General features: G+C 37.9%; 1 protein-coding gene across 1 annotated transcript in view; it reads right to left on the reverse strand.

The window, feature by feature from the left end:
* The window catches only part of ARSB (arylsulfatase B), a 146,313-nt gene that overhangs the window by 119,755 nt on the left and 1,056 nt on the right, over window positions 1–25,502 (reverse strand). Inside the window, exons 2-3 of the mRNA XM_019728179.3 lie at window positions 9,724–9,910; window positions 5,732–5,922 (exon numbers count right to left, since the gene is read on the reverse strand). Coding sequence (XP_019583738.3) covers window positions 5,732–5,922; window positions 9,724–9,910 — 378 coding nt within the window. The remainder of the gene's footprint in view (window positions 1–5,731; window positions 5,923–9,723; window positions 9,911–25,502) is intronic.

Below are 25,502 nucleotides of genomic sequence, written 5' to 3' on the forward strand. Positions count from 1 at the left end.
GTATTAAGGATTCTTGAGATTTTTACGAGAAAACAAGAACACCGTGTCTTGTTAGTCTCTGATCTAGGAAGGAAGGCCAATTTAATTCCTGGAAAGGAAGGAGTGTGAGACACCGATTCTATTTTATCTCTTACACCAATTTACAGCATTTAATATTGGTGGTATTCCAGGTCCCCCCTCCTTGGTAATGAGCCTTTCTGAAGGCAGTCTCTTCATTGTGCTCCTACAGAATTCTTTCATCAGTTGAAAACCCTCAAAAAGATAATTGGTTCAACCCAAGAATAAAGATATAATTCTCTTACGGTATTTGAGGCATTGAAATCTCATAAATGAATGGGGGGAAAGTTAGAAAGCAGACTGGATATGAGGGCTCATATTTCATTCTTCATTGTTGATAAATTGCATATTATATACCCCTATGATAGAGTAAGGAGTATACATACATAGCGCCCAAATAGATACCCCCATATTATTTGTAGTTCAGATCTTTGGCACTTAGAAAAACCTTTTCGGCAACATCAAAGTGTTAAAAATAGCTGTTAAATATCAAAGTCATTGCTTTCAAACCTATCTAACTAAGGAAGTAAGTGATGGAATAAAAACCATGATAATGTAGAACCTGTGCTTCGTTTGTACATTGTTTCCATGGAAAACATTCCCAATCCCAACTCCAAAAGTCGATACTAAAAGCTTTAACACTGCGCTAGCTCTATCTCTGCTGCCCCTTGACACATACACTTCCTACTCCAGCCACACAAGTCACACTGAAACTTCTGTGTTCCTCCAGACCCTGGTGAAGGGAATCTGGCAGATGCTCTTCCAGTTAGCGAGGAAGGACCCTGGCCCGAGACGTTTGGAGGAGGAAGGACGTGCAGAGGCATCGGTGCTCCGACAGTGTAGTGAGGGTCTGAGGTGGGAGAAGCCGTCTGAGTCTCTGCACTAGACTAAGCCACCCCAGCCACCAAGCCAAGGTGCAGATGGGGACAGGATAAAAAAGTGAAAGGCTAGAACAACTGGCAGCCCACATGAAATTTTAAAAATCAGGAACTATGACATAAAAATTTGTTTTGTTTTGTCTTCTTTAAATTTTCTTGAAAAATCAGTACTTCTGACAAATCCACACTCACACTCCATCTGGTAACAAATAGCTGGAGTATGAGAAACAAAGATGCCACTCCCCAAAGCTCTCCAATTTTCTAGTCGCCCCACTGTTCCATCTGAGCAGGCAGGTTAGCAGCCCGATCCTTGTAAACATGGGTTTGTGACCCGGGTCTGGGTTTTCTGCATGGGCAGGGGCGGAGGAATGAGAAAGGAACCTCACTGCTTAAGAAGAGGTGCTCATCAGTCATCACCAGCCATGTGGCAACCCACGTGGTGAAAGAGACAGCGGAAGGAAGGCAGGTTATGCCCAGCCAGCAAGTGATTCCTAGAAGCGATGGCCGGGGAGGGTCATGGGGGAGTGTTAGTTCTTATAACCATGCCAGAGATATAAATAATGATTCTGAGACCATCATTAGAGGACTGTGTACATATTTAATATAGAAATCATTCTACTCACTTTGTTAAATATAGCAAAATCTTTCCTGAATATCTTTCCAATAATTATCCCTTAGTGGCTAAGGCATGACTGTCACTCTTGAGAAGTTAATATTATAAACCGACAGCAATTTCCCAGTGGTCAGGCTTCTATTCAGATAGAAGGGGCATAGCTGAAAAGAGAGAGTGAAAACCACCTCTAAAGGATGAGAACTAGCCTGTCCTGTGATTATTACAAGCCATGCAAAGGCCTTGCAATATCTGCTGACCAGATCCTAATAATTCACAAGTACAGCTACAGTTATTGCTTGAACAAAACAAGTTATCTTTCTTCCCATTTCATTAGCAGTAACCTAGGGCCATTTAGTGTTTGGGCAAACAACCTAACACACATCCATTTGGGTCTGGGTCACCCAGAGGAGGCAGAATGGTGTATAGTGCAGCCCATTTAATGAGGTGAGGACCAATGCAACACCTTTTAAAGTATTTCCATCCAATATTGTAAAAATAAAGTTTCAGGACTCATACGGTGAACTTTATTCGTGAAACAGCTCATTCCCCAACAATGCTAGATGTGAAGCGCTTTTATACTATTTGTGAATTTAAAAAAAAATTAATAGAGTACTACTGTTCTTAGTACTACATGGTGGCCCAGTGGAAAGAAAAATTAACTAGAGCTCTAAGGGTCTCCAGTCACAATCAGGAACCCACCTACAGCCACTTGTCCTAAGGCACTGCCGGTGAACAGCTGTAGCCAATTTCCCCACACCTGCCAGCCAGGGCCTCAGCTCACGTTAGCCTAAATCAAGCAGCAACCAACCATCCTGGGAAGGGGCTCATTCCTACTATGCTGTCTACTGACTTGAGTTCCAACCCAGTCATGCACTGGCCTTGGGAGGCCTGTGAGCCATTATGACATTACTGACGTCCTGATTCAAAACCCTGGCATCCTGGACCTGACTTGATCTCCATTGATCTCCGGGTTTATGCTGAACCCTGATCTCTCCTTGCTCTTTCTTGGGTCCAGATCCCTGCTCTGACCAACCCAGTTACAACTGCCACCTTTACACCAACCCTAACTGCACCCTTTCGGGTTTCTTGGGACTAGAAATGGAATCCTAGATGTGAATCATGACCAAATGTTTAAGTATTACATAAAAGTATGACATTGTTACCTAAAGTTATTAGCATATTAATAAGAAGCTAAGGGTCCATTTCCTTTTCTTATTATGTCTCTTATTAACCTCTAAATAGCCTCACCATGCTAAGAAACCTAATTTCAGTGTTATTTTCGTTTCTTTAGTATATTTTCCTAACTTAAAGGCTAAATTTTAGAAAGCATATGATATGTTTTTAAATTGTTATTCTGTCTTTGACTTCCAAATTAAGACGTTCCTTTCCAAATTGTGTCAAGGAAAAGTAAGAGTCTACCACAAGAAATTTACATTTGCTTTAATAAGCTTCTAGTAGATCAGATGTGTGAGAAAACATTTATTTTTATTCTGCAAAGTGTTGGGGGGGGGCTATTTTTAACCAAAAGACATTTAATGAATGTGTTACTTTCACACTGTAGTCTGACTACTAAGGGAATTATCCTGTAGAAAAAGAGAAAGGACATTCCTTCCCAACACATGTGCAATGGCTACTAGCAGTATCTCCCTGAGTCTAACACCAACTGTATTTCTGTTGCAAAATTGCTCCGTATGCTTTTTTCCCCCTCAAGTGCTCTTTCAAATTGGCACATTTTTAACCCAGTTTATGGATTTGTGTGTATTGCTTTAATGCTTTCCATCTTAGAACAAGTTGCCTGTGTTACAGTCTATATATAGCACTTGAGAAATTAACACAGAAAAAGATTCAACATTGGGAAAAAATGATAAGTGCAGCTCCTGGAACTGGGGTGATACATAATTTTACTGAGAATTGAAAATGTAAACATCTGCATTTGCTATTTTAAATGAATTTTCTGAGGCTATTACTCAGCTATTGATTATTTCATTAATTTATGTCTATGTGTGAAACTTGACTTTGAGGTTGGGAATGTTGGCTACCGCTTCAAAATATTTCAGACACTGTAGGAAAATGACCACCCTCTCACCTGGCAATTTCCATAATGTTATCTCTGAGCAACACCATACTAATAACACCAGTTTGTATGGAGTTCCAGCTCTTAGGACCTACAATTTTCCTCAGTTCCTGTGCTTTCCACACTACACCAGTTAAGGCAGCCCACCCACAAAGAACTATTTCGCCCCAGCTGCTTCCTCTTATCCGCCAAATGTTATGGGCACTGTGAAAGAACACTCTATTGTTCCTTAATGGGAACTAATTTTTATTGTAGGCATGTTATAGTCACATGATTATATTGTGATCCTGTAAAAGGCAGTTGGCTTCTGCTTGCCCCTCTGTGTTTGAGGGGAGACAATAGTGGCTGTACATCAGAATCACTGGTGGGAGGTGGGAGTGGGGGGGTATTATTAAATGCCAGTGACAGAGTTCCACCCCAGACCGATAAGTCACAATATTTGGAATTGGTATTTCTTACAAGCTTTCCAGATGGTCCTAATATACTGTCAGGATTGGAACTATCAAGCTGAATCATACATACACTGGGGCTCATAATCTCTGGTCTTGGATATTAACTGTGAATCTCCTACAAGGGAGTGGATTGAACTCTGGAGTCAAACAGCATTTAAAATCTAATTCTCAACAGCTCTGTGACCTTGAACAAGTTACTTAACTTTTCTAGGCCAGTTTGCTTCTCTGTAAAGTGGTGCCTACCTCCATTGAAAGAACAAGGATCACAGTTCCCTTAAGACCTTGTCTTGTCCTTTGGGTTTTTAGCTGTATCCATACAAACATACAGAAGCAAACTGAACCCTAAGCCAATTACCTAGTCTTTATCTTTCCAATGATCTGAATATTGGTGTAGCTCTAGGTTTTAAAATCTACATATGTCTACATATTTGAGAGAATATTCCAGTTTCTTCCACATTCCACCACAAGCATGGCCGCTCCAAGACGTCAGCAAGTAAGACTGATAAAAAACCATAAGTTGGGCCACACTGAGGACAGACACCAGGAAATATTCCTAGTACCAAGTTAGAGGCAGTAAAGACAACCAGGAAGAAACCAGGTCAAAAAGGGGGTGAGTAGCCCAGTTACCAAGTCTAACAGGTGCATAAACTGGAATCCAAATTGTGATCTGCAGTGTGGACCCTCGGTAATTGTCAAGGCGGCAAAACGCAGGAAATGAGAAAAACCAGATAACATTGCACATTCTATTATTTGCTATGTTAGGGTTCCATGGAAGGGCAAATTTCACGGGTGTGCTAATGCAGTTCTTAATAAAGCCACATTCTAAGACCAATATCTGAGAACACAAATATTGGATCCAATTTTAAAGGCATTTAAGCTAAACCCAGGGAATTTAGCTTAAACTTTAGCTCATGAGGTTAACTCTAGGTTAACAAAAAAATGTTGAAGGCTATTCACTCTTTTCTATTTTTACCTATAGATAAGTCAAAAGGTTTCAGCACACGATATACACAATGGCTTCAGGATGGTAAATGTGGAAAACAGGCTCATCAGTATGCCCTGTTCACGGATTGAAAGACTCAATATTCTTAAGACATCCATTCTCTCCAAGGTAGCTTATAGAGTCAATGAAATCCAAATCCAAGCAGGCACTTTTATTTATTTATTTTGGTAGCAATTGACTAGCCGACTCTAAAATTAACATGGGAATGCAAAAAGTTTGCCATAATAAAACCTGATTTTGTATATAAGCCCAACATTTAAAAAAAAGATATCAATTTAATAATTACTTACAGCACATGCACATAATACACCAAAATAATAAAACTGTATTTCTACCAAAACACTATAGACACAGTATTTCTCAAAGTGAGATCTAAGGACCACTTGCCTCAGAATCACCCTGGAGAAATTTGTTTGACATGCTGACGTACGGATTTCCCACAGACCTAAGAGATCACTCTTAGAAGTGGGCTCCAGAAATTTCTGTTTTTAATTTGATATTAAATTGATACTGACGTACTTTAAATTATGAAAATTACTCCCCCGGAATTTATTAGATTTTTCTCCTAAACAACAGTGGCCTTTTTCTACATGCATCTGAAGAGATGCTATCTTATTAATACAATCTTGATATCACTAAAGAGGCAAGACTTACCTTCTCTGGTGGATGGTTAGTTATGAGGGCTGTAGCCCTTTGGGTAAATATGTTTGTTGAATACATATTTTCATATCCGGTTGCAACTTCTTCACCATCTCGAAAATCAAGAGCACATCGTGTGACATTCAGAGCGTTGATTAATGTACAACGCTCGTGGGAATAGTAATCTTCACTACCTAGGAGATAGCCTACAACAAGAATGGGAAATGAAAGTCGTCAGCATAGCATAAAACTTGTTAAACAAACTGATGTTTCAGCATTTAATTGCCTAAGGCAATTGATTACCCATGACAAGGCTAATCAAGTGACAAAGCTAATCAGAGCACCATTTCTTAACATCTTTATATTTGCTAGCAAAAGGCATTAAAATGTTACTGTAAAAAAATTCAAATCCACTCCTCACTCAAGTCTTTAGGACACAAGCTCTACAATATAACTCTCAAAGTGGGTGATTCCAAGTAAATACATTCTAAAAAACTCACAGTTCAAATTCAGTAAAGGTGGTAACATCTTAATCTCTTAAAGCTATCTAATGGCTAAAATAGCATAGGGTTAATGTGATTTGTCACGAGTTTTTATTCTGAGGTGATCACGTAAATGAATGCAGGAATCAAATAATGTTGATATTGACCTTGGGAGACCAGTTTCAAGGTTACTTATAGAAGCGGCTCTAGGAGGAATCATCTTTAGTCAGATGCTGACACCCACTGGTGAAAGACGCAAACCTTTCCAAACAGAGGCTTTCTAGACATAACAGAGCCAAAAGATCACACTAATACGTGGCGCTGAGGTTAGATTTTTCTACCTATGGTGAATTTTATCCCAAATGTAAATGGCATTAACTGCTTATTCCACAATTTATACTTCAACATGGAAGGAAATGGGTTTTCTCAGTAAATATTTGTTTCTGCAAATGTTTCCTATTTCCCTAAAATATTAAAATAAGCTGTGCTGCATATTATATAATTCCATTTATGTGGGATGTCCAGAATAGGCAAATCTATAGAGACATAAAGTAGGTTAGCGGTTGCCTAGGTCTGGCCGGTTGGGGGAAAATGGGGAGTGAGTGTTAACGGGGATGGGGCTTCTTTTTGGGGGTGATGGAAATGTTCTACAATCGGATTGCGATGACAGTGGCATAACCCTGTGAATTTTTTAAAAAAAATTTTAAAAAATCATTGAATTGTACCCTGTAATTGTGTGGATTGTGTGGTATATGAATTACACTTTGATAAAGCTATTAAAAAGAAACAAGTCATGCTGGACTCTGAGCTATCTCCTGGCAGATACCACTTACTAACCTTAAAATGAAGATGACAAAATTGGCCTGGCCCTTTCCCCAGTCCTGAATGTTCCCTACAATCACAATTAAAAGCCTTACCCACCTTATACAATACATGAATTCATTTTTAATTAATCTCCTCCTTTTCTATGATTCAATAAATTCCTGGTCCTGAATATAATGAATACCTTGGTTTCAAGATAACTTTTTAAATGGTAATCTTTTCTCCTATGTATATAACAGAAAAGGAAATCCAATGTGTTTGCTAATTAATTTGTAATACAAAAAAAAATGTGTGTGTAAAAATAATTTCAGCCCTTATATGGGTGATTATAGGGTCAAGACATGTGGATTCTATTTGGGGATTTTAATAACTACGGCGTTAGAGTGTGAGGAAATCACTTCAGGTTATCTGTAAGTGTAAACAGCTTTTATCATTTGGGAGAATATATGCATAGGATACACTTGATTAAAAGATGTATGAACTATAAATACTAAAAAGATATTACAAATAGAAGGAAAGCAGAAACAGAACTATTTATTCACATACTTGACCAAATTGATGCCTAGCATCCATGTGACAATTACATAGAACCTTTCTCAAAAAGTAATTTACAAATTTGAACTTACATGCTGAGCCTAAAGAAGAGGGCAGCCTATGCTTTTTTGGGGGAAAATAATTTTTGAACAACTAAATCTCTGCTTTATTTAACAGCATTACTGAGATATTAATATAATTCACATACCATACGAGTCATCCATTGAAAGTATATAGTTCAACAGTTTGTAGTGATATAAACTACAAGTGTAGTATATAGTTCAGTGGTTTATTCATGGAGTTGTGCAACGAGCTCTACAATCATCTGGCTGGTTTTTAACAGACCATCTAAGCCATAACCGTGATAACAGCTGCATGGTTATTATGCCTTCCTTATTGCAAGTCTCCATTCCATATCAATGTGGGTTGTCTGGTTATCTAAGCCCTGGTTAGGTTTCTTGATTCTCATGAAATGATATCATTTCTATCTTCTATCCAACTGAAATTTTAAATATTTGACTTGGCTTTTAATAAAAAAATTTTAAATATCCATAGTTTTTCCTCTTGCCAGAGTATAGGCGTCGACCCATGTTTTAGCAAAGACCTGACTGAAAATTTTCAGAGGAGGTACAGACTGTTTTTTCTGGTAGAATTTCCAAAATGACAAAAAGGTCTTACACCCAAGTCCAGTTGTTAACAGATATTTAAGAATACTCAGGATATAACTAGGTTCATCAAGAAAGAATGCCATGTTTGACTAGTGATGTCTGTTAGAGAACCTGGATGGGAGCAGAACACACAAGGTTTCAGGTCTGATGTCCTTGAATCTCAACTTTAACCCGGGATCCAACAAATACTACAGAGCTATACACTTCAACTGCATTGTTTGGGTTCCATACAACCACTTTTACTGAAATGTACTTTGGTGCTCAGGCCACAGCTTAAATACAAGGGAACGCCTCAAGAAACATCTATAAGAAAACCACCACTTTATTACTAAAATGTTTTTTGAGGATATTGTCCATCTTACCTTTTCCCAAAAGGAGAAATTTCTCTCAGGTCTCAGAGCCAGAAAATGATTTCTTTTTCCTGAACATCTGGTTTCTATTTAGCTTATAAATAATGTGACTCTTACAGATTTCTCCTTTTTGTTTTTTGTTTTGTTTTGGACATAGAAATCTCAAAGTTGAGTGTGAAACGCACCTACAGCCAGGCCATATTTTTGTAATCTGGTACCAAGTAACTATTCCATCTTTTCCTACTTACTCTTATTTTCAAAATTTATGTTGAATATGTGTTCCTTTTTGGATAAGACAAGTTGAAAATAAATGGAAAGACAAAATGGAGGGAGGTAAGTAGTGAAATAGGTAGACAGAAAGATAAGACATCATGAAAAGAACTTGACAGAAAGATATATAGCCACTGTCAAAATAAATAAGTAGTTAATTAAGACACAGCTCATAACAGGTATAAAAAGGGCAAGTCTTAAAACAAACTTTAGGTTTCACATTAATTTTTATAGGTCTATCAAGTCCATAAAACATTTATAATTTCTTATTATCCTTCCTATTGCCATTTGTATTTACCCTCCCATTTTTTTTTTTTTTTTTTCAAATCTATCTTCCCCAATCTAATGATTTGAAAAACAGATCTCAGATGAAGGGAGAAGGATACCAATGGAAAAAAGTCTTCTGCACCATCTTCACAAAAGGAAAACAAAAAAGAAAAAGAAAAAGAAAACTTTGAACACAGTCCATGGGGAGAAAAAAAAAATTCTAAATCATTGTGAAGGAAATAGTCTTGTATTGGGTTTGGCCTGGGAATTAAAAATGAAACATAAAAACAAACAAACAAACCAATCTGTATCCCCTTTTGATAATAAGGTTCTCTAAGAGGACAATGGCCTCAGATGTGGAGGCAGCAAATTTTCTGAATGCCCCAACATGGCATTTAGCCCTGGCAAAGATCCCTGCGGGCTCATGTCCGCCATGAGCTGAACACAGAGCCATGTTTATGGCGGTGGCATTAGACAGTGTCTCCACAGTGGTGCTGATTCACACTCTGTTCAAGTTTCCAGTTACAGTATTTCATTTGATTACCCTTGGGTGTGTTTTATGAGATGGCTGCAGTCCATCTGAGTTGTTAAAGAAACATGTGCATTTCCATTACCAAAGTAGGTATCAAATCCTCGACGGGTTGGAAGACATTCTTTCCGGTACATTCCCAGGTGCCATTTTCCAACCATATGGGTAGTGTAGCCTGCTTCTTTTAGGAGCTGGGGCAGGAGTTTTTCATCCAGAGGAACGCAGCTGGGCTGACAGGGCCAGATTATTTGGTGCTGTAAACCCGTGTGGATCTTAAAGAGATAAACATAAAATTATGAATTAACGATGTTGAAACATTTGAGTAAGCGGATAAAGTGGCTGCCTAATTTATTGGCTACATCTGTAGTACAGGAATCTTTAACTCTGTTCCTGTACTGGCTAAAGGCTATTTCTGAAAGGCACTTTACTCACTTATTCAAATAAGTTAATGGACATAAACAGGATTTGAAAAAAAATGAAAAGCACTCTAACGAATGTTAGATATTTTCAATAAATGTTTATCGTGGCACTGTGTTAGAAACCATTAAGATTTCAATTCCTACCTCAAAAAAGTAGCCATAATAAGAGCTGTGGATCTATCAAGGAAAAAGTGTTCCAATTTCTACACACACGAGTAGTGTTTGATTATAAGGAGCTTCTATAATCTTTCAAGATTTGGTGATTTTTTTAAGGGTTATTCAACAGTACAGTGAAAATGATTATTTGCATTTCTTACTCCACTTCAAATAAACTGTAATTTCAAAAGACAGTGACCAACTTTCCCTTAAAAAAGAAAGCAGCCATCTGACCCATAGGTTGGGAGTGGCTCATAGAAGTATGCTGAGAGTGCAAGGACCACACAATAAGTAGCCTTTAAGAAATCATCACTTGCTGAGTCTTGGTATAATATTAAAATAAAATATCCACAATTACACAACTTTTACCCAAACGATATATGGCAACAAATTGACTGCAGAAGCGGGTGTAACAATCTAGCAATCTTCTATTAACATTAGACATGACAAAAATATAAAATAATGTGCATGCACTCTTCTCATGCAGTTCTCGTTTTGGAAAATAAAATTATCTTTCATAAGTTATTTATGTTAACATGTAATGGGATTATTATTGTTGTTTTGCAATGAATAAAAATATTTTTAAATTTCGATTTTAATTTTTGATACAGTAAATTTTGAAAGGCATAACCTTTCATAAACATAAGTCTGCAATGGTTTTTAAGCATGTGCAGCGGTCCTAAGACCAAAAAGTTTACAACTGATGCTATAATGTCTGATAGTGATCATTGCTATGAGGATAACAAAGTGGGATAGGGAGATAGTGACAGGTGATTCTTTAAATAGGGAGGCAAAGAAAGCCTCACCCAGGAGGAGCTATTGGAGCAGTTCAGTAAGCTATGATAAATAAAGTGAGAGAGATGAGAGAGAGCCTTGCAAAAATCTGGGGCAAGAGCAATGTAGGTATAAGGAATAAAAAATGAAAGGCCCTGAGACCTGAACTTGCTTGATGAGTTTGAAGGCCAGCATGGCAGCCAATGTGGCCCTTGTCACAGCTCTGTGCTGATGGCTGCCACTGCACCCCCTGCTGGGGCATAAGTTGGGGGGAAAGGGCAGTGGTTCTCAGGGCCTTCCTTCCTTGCCTGCCCAACCCTACCTTCCCTAAAAGTTCACACCTGCTCCCCCATCCTGGTTTAGTCAGGGAGGTGCTCTTCTTTGTATGAAGTAGGGATGGGACCTCACATTCAGCTCTGCACTAGATGCCGCCTTTCCCTAGTGCCGGGCACTTCTGATTTCCCGAGGGAAGGGAGCTCTTAGGAAACAGAAAGTTGACAACATCAGTTCTTAACCCAGGCCCTAAGTGTCTGGTGCCTCCATCAGCTATCAGGTGGGTAGCAAGCAATTACTAATAAATGGTAAAAAACCAAAAATACCAAAATGGTTTGCAAATGATTTACTTGCTTTTATTAAAGCAGAAAAGCACAACGCTCAGAGAATTAAATCTCATCCTGGGTCTATCACCAAGCACATACTAAACACTCAACAATGGTCATAGTAATAACTGCTAAGTACTGTTATCAATAACATATCACACCCTCTCACCTACTCTCAATGTACTTTCTTGAGGAGCTGGGGTGGCATTGTAAGAACACGCACCCAAGCCTGTGCCTCCCCCAGGAGTGTGTTGTGCTGCATATAAACATCATATAACACACAGACTGAAATTACAGCTCTACAGTGCTGCTGGTACTAAGGGCGCACATGACTGATTTCCCCAGATTCAAATACTGACTACTCAGACCAGAAACATTCAGATTTTTGTCTTGTTTTGTTTTAAATATATGGCAATGAATAGATACAACATAGAGACAAAAACAAAAATAAACTTTCAAACTCACATCTTTTACCCCCTAATTTATTATAAGCTACTCGCTATTAAATAGTTTTCTCATAATCTTTGATATTGTCTTGAATTTCATTTGTGTGTGTGTGTGTGTGTGTGTGTGTGTGTGTGTGTGTGTGTGTGTCTTCAGAGAGAACGCTTTTGGAATTGTACCTGTTATTGCTTAATTTCATGATACCTTTCCACAGCTTCATAAAAGAACCTGTAGAATATCTTAAATGTTAGGTTAAAGTAGGTTTATTTTGAAGATGATGGATATGCTTGCTATCTTGGTGATGGTGGCAGTTTCACGGGTATATACATATCAAAACTTATCATATTGTACACTTTAAATATGTGCAGTTTATTGTATGTCAATCACACCTCAATAAAACTGTTTAAAAATAAAAGTGAGTTTTTCTATTGAAATTTTTATGCCTCTCCTAGAAGTAACTGGACACCTACTTTGGGATATGTGCCAGATGCCTTCCATTTGCCCTCCAGATCAGTACTCTGCCTTCTGTCCTGCTCTGCACCCTGGGAAGCCGACCTATGGGGACCAAATCAAAGATCCCCCTTGCCTCCTGGCTTCTGATTGGCTTCAGCCACAGCGGAGCCCTGACAGAGCCTGGAGGGAGAGAAAGGCCTCAGACTGCCAGGTTGTCTCTCCTGCAGGCCATTCTGAAAGCAGCCTTCTCTACAGGACTCTCTCTTTCTAGGTTTTGGTAAGTTCCGTTTCTTTTCCTTCCTTCTAGTTTAGGGGTAGTAACAACTCCACTAGCTTATACACTGTCCCTGTTCCCTCACACATTCACACCTTTTTAAATAAGTCTCTTTGCAAATTAACCCCCCATAAATTATTTTAATTTGAATGTGCCATCTTTTCCCAGCTGGAATCCCAGGCTGGGAAAGGAAAACATTCCTCTTAACACACACACACACACACACATTCACACACACACACACACACACACATTCACATAGCCCCCAAATCATAGAAGGATTCTATCTATGGTTAACACTAGAAGTTTATCAATAGAAAATTAATCCTGGGTTCAAAAACTTCATAATACATATTAATTGGCAACAGAGCAGGATAAGGAAAGACAATATTTTATGGAATTCAAAAGACCCAGTGGAGATAAATGTTATGTGCAAATTTCTTAAATGGAAAGCTCATCCATCACGTGCAGAGAACTAACTCCGACAGCTATAAAGCACTGCCAAGGGAGGCTGTGCAATTCAGTTTTCCTAGGCCATGGGCACCAAGCCAGGTGGTCAGCTGAAGCCTGCTTCTATTATCTACAATCATATGGAGCAGGGAATTTGTTCTTTTCAGTTCCTGAGAATTTATTTGACAGAGCATTTTTATGGCATTACTGGGGAGTGGAAGCCAAACGCTGGATGTCATCCAAAATCATGTTTTTGGTCTGTTCAAACACTGTTTGAAGGAAGGAAGCTATAATGTGTAGAGAAGTTGTAAACAAGCAAATGCTGAGCTGGTTCCAACCCAACACTTGAGTTTAGCACAGAATTATAGTGCCACACCACGCTTCATGGGGCAGGATGATAACAGGGCACCGACAGGAATCTAAAGGAAAAACTAAGCATCCCCTTGTAAATGCAGCAGCATCTAAAACAATTCCACTCTAATACCGATCTTCAATGAGAGTATGTGTGAATGGAGAAGGTCCTATATAATATATGAAAGTCCAAAGGGATTCCCCTCTCTCTACCATTGGAGAGAAGCTGTCTCTTCTTCATTAAACCAAATCCTCTCTCGAGAAACAGCTTCCTCTAAAATTTTACTTGACCATCAAGGATTCCCTCTGCAATGGCAAAGGGTCTACAAATTCAGTGAAGGACGTGGCTTGTCTCTGGTTTCTTTCTGTGAGGTAACTGATAAGAAGTCCTTGTTTATAGGCTCTGTTGCACACAAAAATTTATTTGATTCTGTGAGTTATTCAGTCCTCTGTAGATCTAGAAGGTACTAGCAGTATAGTCTCATGAATTTAAAAGAGAAAACCCAATCTCCTGGACCCATTCTACTGAAAGGAGAGTGGTTCCCACATCGGGACCTCTTACAATGCCTCTTTCAGAAGTCCAGGCAGTCTGTTGATTAATTATCTGTTTGGAAGCTCAACGCACAATATTTCAGCTACAATTACAGTAAACTCTCCCAGGGGCTAGGTGAACCACTGCTACATACATGACAATGGATGTTATTTCTCTCCTAACCTCAACAGTGTTGAGACAACATTGATTTGAAGAGAAGGAAGGTTCTGTCCTGTCAGTGTGACCTTTGCAACATGAACTCATGCCCTCATTGCACCCGCATATTTATGTGACATCTCCTGCTACAGTAGTCGAAAATTCAGAAAAATGGGCAGCATTACCCCTCCACTTTACACATCAGAGAGCCCAGAGGGAAGCTTCATGACCGGAACACAATCACAAAACGTGCTGGGAGGCAGCCAGGAGTTCCGAATATCCAGCCTGTGCCTTGGCTGGTACACTATAGGTTTTAACCACAGTCAAGTACCACTCATGCCACCTTAGGGTTTATTCCTGGAGATGCCCCACAAAACAAATGGATAGTGGAGAATCTGCTCCCGCCCCCCTTAAGCCTTCTAAAAAGCAGTCAGCTGCCCACGCTGCCGAAGCCAAGAGCTACAGAACACGCACTATGTGTGGCAGGGGCCTGGCTGTGCCATCTGGCCTGGTCCTTGGGAACTCAGGCTACAGAACTGGCTGTGTCACTGACAGCTTTAAGGGTCTATTTATTTTGCTGTTGATTAGCAAAGAGTGTAAATCTCTGACTAAACCCACAAAGGGATGTTTTTGTAAAAAAGAATAAGCAAGGCAAAAATTGTCTCAGTGCCTTCCTCTAGTTTAAATGATAAATCCACCCAAAAGCCTATAATGAAAAGGGAGGAGAATACGGAGGAAAAAGAATTTTCAGTGAAGTGATATGATTAAGGAAACAAAGAGAGTTACCAGACAGTAACAGCTTATGCTTACAGTGATTACTGAAGTAACAAACATCAAAAGTCAATCATTAACAACAACAACAATCCCATATGTCAACGGGTCATATTCCACTCAGTCGCAAACTTATTTCCTTACTTTCTCATTTCCAATTACTTGCAAAGTAAAAATGTAAAATATGGAGTTGTTTCTTTAAAATATCTTCAATACTTGCAGAATAAGGCCTCCAGACACCCCCTTCCATTCTGGAAAATGCTTCCAGGCTCTGGCTAGGCTTAAGAAGGACTTTGGCTTCAGTGAAAACAAAAGACCCACCAGAGCAAGTCATCCCCAAGGCTCCCTGCTTGTTTTAGTAGGTGGCCATCTTGCCTGTTACTATGGAGCTAATGTATCCTCGCTTCTCCCCCAAAACAAGTCAGGAATAAAGACTAACAAGTGCTTTCTCTTCAGAGGCACCTATAGCCTCTGGACTACATGTCCCTCTTCTCTCTCATTCCTTGGATGGCTTTGCCAGGGGGTCCTATGAACACTCCCAATTCATGACATATATCCCTCCCCAAGCGCTCCGCCCATCTCTTCCAGCTCTTCACACTTCTTCACCCCACATCTAATCTTGGAGCTCGGGGGAGAGGGGACCAGGGACAGGAGTCCATGGAGAGGCAAGCATGTGGCAGGGCAGTCAGGACACTGAGGGCAATGAGGAAGGAGCAGGGAGGTGAGGGCATCCTCAGGCAGAACTCCCCCTCCTCTCCGTGCCACAGTCTGCCATGCTTTATTCTGCTTGCAGCCATGGGTCTTACTTTCTCACATTCTTAAAGCAAACTTGAAGCGAAAGTCAAAAATTCCCCACGATGCTCCTGCATAGCCTCCTTCCTCTATTTCCTGTCCAAGGTTCTGCTTTAGGGGTGAGTGAAAAGCCATGAAGATATCTTGTCCGTTTATCAATGTGTTTAAGACATATGTGGCTTGGGTCCCTTAAGAATGAAACCTTGGAGTCACCTTTCATTGCTTCTATTCTCTGCCATGGTTTATAGAGTTCTGGTGGAGTGGTCCCCTCAGTTCCCAAGGTAAGACTGTTCCCAGGTGAGGACCAAAGTTATTTTTTTCCCAAAAGGAAGTGTTCCCACTAAGACCTAACACTTTTCTTACCCTTCAATCTTTTTAGTATCTTATAAAGGAAGCACAGGCATGAGAAATGACGTGTCAACCCGTGAGCTCCTTCAGGAAATTCTCAGGTGTTAAAGCACATTCATTCATTTAGTTGTTCAACACCAAGTGCGTCTCCAGGCCAGAATAAGCAAGGCAATCTGATGGAGAAGTCAGACGTGAGAACAAACAACCACACTTAGGAGTACAGAGGTGTGATGAATATTTTCTATTGAATAAAGTAAATTTGTAAGAATATGGAAATTCAGTATTTTCAAGTCTTCTACTTGAACTACAAGAAATATACAAATTCTATCAGAAAAGCTGAAGGATTTTTATTTATTTCCTTTACTGCTTTTATAAACATCTTTATTACGTGTTATTTTACTGAAATATATTTGACATATAACACTGTGTAAATTTAAGATGTATCACGTGTTAATTTGATACATTTAAACATTGTGATATGATTGCCATTATAATGATAATTAAAACCTTTATTGTGTTACATAATTATTCTTTCTTTTTAGTGGCTGGAATTATTAAGTTCTAGTCTCTCAGCAAGTTTGATGATTATAATACAACATCACTGTCTATATTCATTATACTGTACATTAGATCTCTCAGTCTTATTTACTACTCATTGCAAACTTGTATCCTTAAACAACATGCCCTGAAGGATTTTTAAATTAGTATTTTAATCTTGAGATTTTAAATAAGGGGACAATGAATATAAAATCTATTTCATTATATATATAATATGCCTCCAAAGGAGACCAAGAAACTAATAAATGGGGCTACCAACCTATGAGGAGGGCCAGGGGACAGGATGAAAAGATCTTTCATTTTTAACATATATCTCTTTTTAATATCTTTTATACTTGAGAGTTGTGAATGTATTTCTTAAAGGCAATTTTAAATATAAGACTGCTTTGTATAAAAAAGGGAAATATAAAATTTAATTCTAACTGCAATTACATGTATACAAAAAACACCAACTGGCACTTTACTGTAATTCCTTAAAATATATTTATTTAGAACACTGTTAGATTAGAAATATTCTTTAGTATATAGCTGCCTTCAATGTAACATTAGTATGAAAAGAGAAACAGGTTGAGTTGAAGTTTAATCGTTGATCATGAGCAGGCAGTTAGGTACAGGGAGACCCTGCCTCCCTTTCTGCTCTCTTAGCATGATTTTTGTCCTCTCCTCCATTTAGCTACAGCCACATGGGCTTCTCCCCATTCTTAGAACAGCTCATCCCAGCCTCAGGACCTTTACTTTGGTTGTCCCTCCCACTGTGTTAAACTCTCTTTCCCAGGATCTTCGCATGGCTCTCTTCATTCAGGCGTCTGCCCATATCACCCTCTGGTGATACCTTCCTGAGTCTCTATCACTTGACCTACTTCATTTTCTTCCCTATACTTATTGCCACGCCATTTAAATTCACCTTCCACACTCATTTGTTTATGTGTTTACTTCACCCCCATCTTGGTCACTCCCTCCCGTAACCTCACCCCCCACCAGACTGTAAGTACCAGGATACACGCAGAGGGTAGTACAATGTCCAGCATAAGTAGTTGCTCAATAAATTGTTGAATGAAAGAAGTAATGAATGTGCTACACTTCATACTGATAGTCTGAAAGCTTTCCCTGTAAGATCAGGAATAAGACAAGGATGTCCACTCTTGCCACTTCTACTCAACACGGTACTAAAGGTTTTAGTCAGGGTGATTAGGAAAGAAAATGAAATGAAAGGCATCCTGATTGGAAAGGAAGAAGTAAAATTACTTCTATTTGCAGATGACAGGATCTTATATACAGAAAATCCTAAAGGTCACACACACACACACACACGCACACACACTATTAGGACTAATAAGCTCACAAGGTTGTAGAATACAGACCAATATACAAATTTCAGCTGCATTTCTATACACTAGTGATGAATAATTAAAAATGAAATTTAGAAAACAATTTCATTTATAATAGTATCAAAAAGAATAAAAACTTAGAAATAAATATAACCAAAAAGGTGCAAGACCTGTGTGCCAAAAACTATAAAAATTGTTGAAAAAAATTAAAGACCTAAATAAGACATCTTCATATTCATAGATCAGAAAACTTATATTGATAAGGTGGTAATACTCCCCAGATGGATTTATAGATCAAGGCAATCCCTGTCAAAATTCCAACTGCCTTTTTTTTTTTTTTTTAACAGAAATGAACAAGTTCATCCTAAAATTCACATGGAAATGCAAGGGTCACAGTAGCCAAAACAATCGTGAAAAAGAACAAAATTCGAGGACTCACACTTTCTGATTCTGAAACCTACCACAAAGCTGCAATAATCAAGACAGTGTGATACTGGCAGAAGGATAAACATACAGATCAATGCAACAGAATTGTGAGTTCAGAAATAAACCCATATATCTATGGTCAACTGATTTTTAACAAGGATGCAAAGACCATTCAGCAGAGAAATAATAGTCTTTTCAACAAATGGTGCTGGAACAACTGGATATCCACATGCATCCATATACCTCAAACAGAAACAAAAATTAATTAAAAGTGGATCAAAGACCTAAATGTAAGAGCCAAAACTACAATATCTTATAAGAAAACATAGAGGTAAATCTTCATAATCTTGGATTACATAGTGGTTTCTTAGATATGACACCAAAAGTACAACCGAAGAAAAGTAAATAAATTGAAATACATCAAAATATAACTTTTGTTTATAAAACGACATCATCAAGAAAGTAAAGACAACCAAAGAACAGGTTACAAGAATGTCAAAGAACAGGTCAAAGAATGTTCTTTGGTTGTCAGATTCCTAATCTGTAAATCATTTATCTGGAAAGGGTTTAGTATTCAGGATACATAGGGAACTCTTACAACTCAACAAAAGACAAATAACTCAATTAAAAAGTGGGCAGAGGATCTGAGTACAGATTTCTCCAAAGAAATATACAAATGATCAATAAGACATAAAAAGATGCTCAATATCATCAGTCACTAGGGAAACGTAAATCAAAAGCACAATGAAATACCAATTCATATCCACTAGGCTGACTAGGAGGCTATAATCAAAAAGACAGATAATAACAAGGGTTGGCAAAGATGTGGAGAAATGGGAACCCACATTGGTGGTGGAAATGTAAAATGGTGCAGCTGCTGTGGATAGTTTGGTAACTCCTCAAAAAGTTAAACATAAGCTATATAGTTTCCATATGATCTAGCATTCCACTCCTAGATATACACCCAGGAGAACTAAAAAATATATGTTAATACAAACCTTGTAGATGGATATTCACAGCAGCATTATTTATAATCACTAAAAAATAGAACAATCCAATGTCCATTAACTGATGAATGGAAAAACAATGTTTGTTTATCTATACAATGGAATATTACTTGGCGATAAAAAGGAATGATACATATCGCAATATGGATAAAAGGACATCTACTGTATAATTCCATTTATATGAAATTTCCAGAATAGACAAAGTCATAAAGATAGAAAGTAAATTAGTGGTTACCAAGGTCTGGGAGAAGAAGGGAATGGGGACTGATTGCTAATGGTTATGGGGTTTCTTTTTGGGGTGTTGGAAATGTTCTGGAATTAGATGGTCGTGATGGTTGTACAACTTTGTGGATATATGCAAAACCAATGAATATGCACTTAAAATGGTAAACTTTATGGTGTGTGAACTATAACTTTAAAAGAGTATAGAAAAATAACCAATATCATATATTACTGGTGTAGATTGATACAACTTGGGATTCCAAATTCCTGACATTTTGGAACCTTTGGTAATAGAGAACGGGAAATCGTATTTCCCGAGAATTCTCGAGAATTCCCAAAATAATCTTTTAAATTTAATTTTCGTTGATCATCTGTAATAATGGCTGTAACAGTAAATGTTAGTAAACAGAAAAGCCGTAGAGAAGGTGGGGCAACCAGGGTTCGTGGCCCCAGCGCAGTCTTTCAGAGGTTTCAAGACACTCCTATATATAAAAGGTTGACACAAAACTTGAGTAAATAAAATTTTGTAAATGGAGGTCGACTGGAATTTCATGACTAGTGCATCTCTTACCCTGAGCACTAAACAGGGGTCAGGTACAGCATCGTTTTGGCTAGGTTTCTGTTATACTTCAGGTTTTCTTAAAAAATAAACAATGAAATTAATACAAACTTTATTTAACCAAACCTTATAGTATACGTGAGTTTTTACATATATCACACAATGTACTAACAATCCCAATCTCATTTAAATATTTTACTTATTAAATTAAACATTATTAGAAAACAAATGTGAATATTATTCATTTGAAAATTTAAAAAATACCTTAGTTTTTATTTGTCATTTTTAAAATGAAACTTTAAGAAACATAGAGCATTAATTGACCAATCAGACAATTGTCATCTTCGCTTTGTAACAAATATACGTGATGTGGAAAAATTTCTTTCATTTTCTGTAGAGGTTGGTCAAATTGTCATGAGTGCATCTAAAAGCATCTTCAAGTTGGGAGTGAATGTGTTGCTTCATATAAGCTCATTCCCTTCCTTAGAGAAGCAAATATTTTGTCTGCATGCATAGGGCTAGGCTTTGATGTCAAAATTGATATTGCTTTAGTCAATTCACACTTCAGATCAGATTCTGATTTAATGTAAGAACTCTCTGTAAGGACAGCCTTCATTTCTTCTCTTAGAAATTCTTCTGCTGTAAATGTTCCTTTAAAAAGTCTTTTCATTAATGACTTCACCAATCGTGCAATTTCATTCTTCCTTGACAAGGCAAAAAATTCATCCTCTTCCATCTCACATAGACAACTAACGTTGCTCAAGTCCTTTGTGAGAGACACAAGATCTCTATTTCTACATTTAACCAATTCAAATTTTATTTCCTTTAAAACCATTTGGCTCATTGAAGAATTCTGTTTTTCTAAATTACTGAACAGGAACTTAAAAATTCCTTCACTTGTGAGACTATTAACTTCTTTATTGCTTAAGGCTTCAACTGCTAATTTTACAGGTTGTAAGCAATTCAACATACCTCTCAATATTTCGTAATACTCTTCTTTCCATAAGTGATCGAGTGTGGTTGGTAGTATCGGCCGTCACTTTGCGGAAACGATTCATCGCAGAGAACAGAAAACAGTTTGCATTTACACAGAGAAATATTTATTTTCACAACCCAGGATTTGACTACAATGTCATATTAAGGTAAACTACCTTAGATTTCTTTAGTTCGTTCACCTGCAGATGACTTTGTGTAGTCAAACCCTGGGCTGTGAAAATAAATATTTCTCTGTGTAAATACAAACTGTTTTCTGTTCTCCATGATCAAATGTGCTCGATTTACAGAGCTAAAATTAGCTGGTCATGTGATAATCTGATTGTGGTGTTGTGTGGGCATGTCTGGTGGCGTGTAACATTGTAACACAATGTAACTTCAGATAGCAATAAATAGGAAAAATGTCTAAGGGATACATTGTGAGTAGTTTATTTCCCATTGTGGGTATTACTGGGTTCAAAGAGCCGGTTTTCCTGATTTCCCGACCAACTTTTCTTGGGATTCGGGATGGGAAAGCGAAAAAAATTCCCGAGAACACGTGGGAAGGAATTCCCGCCCGGAAACTCTAGAAACCTATTGAATTGCAGTTTTGCAATATTTATCAAAATTACAAATTCATTAAACCAAGAAAATTCCCTTTTAAAGAATTTATCCTATAGATACTGAGGATGCCAAAAAAATGTATACACATTTTAAGAAAGGAAAAAAACTGTATTAAAATTACGCTGATGGTAACCTCTTTGAGCACCTCTTGTAATTGAAGAAGTCAAACATGACTTGTATTCATCTTGGTATCCATATATATTGAGTATTACAATTTTAATACAGCTTTTTCCTTTCTTAAAATATCTATACTTTTTTTGGCACCCTCTGTATATTCAAACATGTCAAAATGACATATTTACAAGGTACTGACTTAAGCATTCTCTGATATATCAAAAGGCTGGAAAAACCTGTGTCCATCATTATGTGACTGGTTATATAAATTATATATACATTTGACAAAATATTATATAGCAATAAAAATTGAGGATGCTTTTTACGTAACAATATAGAATAATTTCAAATGTTAAGTAAAAAAAATCGATGTGTAAAGCAGTATGAAGAGTATGGTACTATCTATATAAAAAGAGAGAAGAGGAATATCTATATATGTATTTTCTTGTATATGCACAAAATACTTTTGGAAGGATATATATATATATATATATATATATATATATATATTTCAGACAGCACTGTTTGCCTGCAAAGATGGGGACTGGATGTCTAAGGGAGAGAACGTGTGTGTGTGTGTGTGTGTGTGTGTATGTAGGAAGAAATTTTCACTGTAAGCCCCTTGGTAACTTTTGAGTTTTTAAACCATATGAATGTTTTCTATTCCAAAATATATAGATTTTCAAAAATATTTTTAAAATATTGAATGAATGAGTCATATAGGGATGTGGGAAGAACACCGTGTACAGAAACCTGAATGCTAGTTCTGAATTTACCAGTAACTTCCTACCTTATCTGCTGATCAGTCCCCTTTCCTCTTTTCCCCCCTTTTCCCAAACTCCATTTTTTTCAGCAAAGCATGCAGGTTTAAAAAGGCTCATATGTGAGGATTTTGATCAATTAAATGTCTCAATGGAAAAGGGTGAATTGACCTTCCTGTTTGAACAAGTTTTGGACAGCAGAACAAGCTGCTCCTGCACCGCGTAAGGCACTTAGGGTTGGGCAAGGTCAATCTCTCTTTCTACCAGTAGATGGGGTTAGTGAGTATAACGTGTATTTGCCAAGCGAGGTATTTGCTGTAATGGATACAACAGCCTTCAAGTCAAAGAAATTTAGAGCTATTGAGCCTTGGAGTTAAGCCCAATTCCCATATTTTCCAGATGTTGTGGAAAATGATGTCCAGGAGGTCAGAGTCTGAAGGCCGACACAGCAAAGAATGAAACCTGCATCTCATAATTTCTAACTGGCCCTCTTCATGAAATACTTTTATAAGCTGAAAAACTAAAACTCAGAACTTCTTGGGAATGCAAAGTTCAATCAGTCAATCTAGGTTTGCTTATCATCTTACACTTTTCTAATCTAAAGTTAGATTATTATGGGAAGGGGATCTCTAAATATTAAAGCAAAATTGTTAAATTCACAGATATGACTATTAAGTAGTTCTTGCAAGTACCTAATTTTAAAATAAACAAACTTCTTCATTTTATTGTCTAAAATTATGCACAATACATGACCTATTTCAGAAATAAAACCTCTCTCCCTATTTTCCATTTACATCTAACATAGGCAATTCCTAACCTGAAATTTGATGTGTTTTTTTTTTTTTTTAATTGTGATGTTTAGGAATGATCTAAATGTCCAAAAATAATTTGAATCAGTTCCTGAGATGACATTTTTAATAATTCTGAGTAGGAAATGTAGTATAGTGGTTATGGAGCCACACTGCCCATTTCAAATCCTGGTCCACCACTTACTGGCCCTGTGACCCTGGGCGAGTTTCTTAACCTCTTCCAGCCTCAGCTTCCTTATTATCAAATAGGGATGATAACAGTAATACCCTTCCCTGGGTTGCCTGTGACAATGTGAAGAGCTCAGAATGGTACCAGTATGTAGTGTCTGGGGGCAATGAGGCTTCCTAATCCTTTGAGAAATACTGACTTCTTTAAAAAAGGATGCTTGCTAACCCAAGGTAATTTCTATTTGGGTCTCATGAACTCTGAGAGAATAAAACGGGAGAAAAGTCAAGCAAAATGTTTGGGGAACCTAGCTTGCTATGTTGAATGGTCTCTAAACTATTTTGGAATACCTAACTTCTACCCTTCCTTCACTTCTAACCACAGGGTCCTCTAAAAATGCTGAAGTTCCCCCCTACCTCCAAGATGGAATGTTGATGATTAGTGGGAGCGGTTGTTAGGGGATGAAAGCAGCCAATTGTATGAACAAGTTTTTGAAGTGTGGTATTTGCTTTCCTGTTGAAGTCTGTTGGAAGGGAGGAAGTTAGAGAAATGAATGGCCTTCCCATTCTTCTGCAATTTGAGTTCAGTTCTCTTGCTTCAGACCAAATGCAGAACCATTTTGGGCAGACCTTCACTCCTTTCCCTTCTTTTTTACTAGAATGCCCCGTTAGTCCCACAAAGCTCCAGGGTAAGATGTGCATCAGAGTAGATTTCCTGATTACACTTAACAGCCAAAGTCAGAACCTTGGAAAGTACTGAGAGCTGATGGTGAAGAGAACTACCTTTTATCTCTATTGCAAACCTTGGCTACAGCTATTTCTGACTACGGTAAAACCACCGTGGAAATCATGATTGCAAGTGAACCCTCCCTTCTCTTGATCTCAGGCAATGAGTCTAGGGTTGATCTGAAAGGCGATATGAACACGGATTTGGGAGGGCAAGGTTCAAGCATTATCTCCTTCCTGTGATTTGCACAGTCAGGGCTTAAAATATGCTTTTTAAACAGACCATATATATATATATATATATATATATATATATATATATATATATATATATAGAGAGAGAGAGAGAGAGAGAGAGAGAGAGAGAGAGAGAGAGAGAGAGAGAGAGACATGTGTTCTCAAACAGTTCCCGTTTACTGGTATTTAATACGGTCATAATCACATCAGGATCTTATAAAAATGTCAATCTTACTCAGATTAAGGAGGAAAAATCCAATTTTAGAGGCCTGAAATGACAGTGGTGGCAGGAAGGTTACAAACTCAGCTTGACCTCTTTCTAGCTGTGTGATTCTTAACATGTCATCGAATTTCTACAGATGTGTTTCCTCATTTGTAAAAGGGTATTAAAAATAACAGCTACTTCATGGACTGTTTCAAGAATTAACTTTAGAAACAGTAAAACACTATGCAAATATTCTTGATATTCTTAGTGAGCTAGCATGTGCACACTCTCCACAAGTATACTTTATTAACTACAGACAAGTTTTTAAAGAGAACCTTTTAAAGAGATAATGATGCTCAGAGGCGTTGAATACAATTTAAATCTGAAAGGAATGTCAGTAGCCCAAGAAAAATCAACCTGGGTAGGTTTCATTCCAAGGCTGCTGAAACTTGGAAAAATTACTTTAATCTTTGATCAGTCAGTCCTAAGCCATGACCGCTGGGTTCACAGGGGACCAGAGTCGCCCCAGCTGTGGGCACTGTTTCATTGTAACGCTCCCGCCAGCTTTCCGGGCTCCCCACCTCTCACTGCTCCACAGGGCGCCCGGCCAGCTCCGTCTCCACCCTCCCACC

Source organism: Rhinolophus sinicus, chromosome 3, assembly GCF_057876585.1.
Source record: "Rhinolophus sinicus isolate RSI-liver-muscle chromosome 3, RSI-T2T, whole genome shotgun sequence".
Lineage (NCBI taxonomy): Eukaryota > Metazoa > Chordata > Mammalia > Chiroptera > Rhinolophidae > Rhinolophus > Rhinolophus sinicus.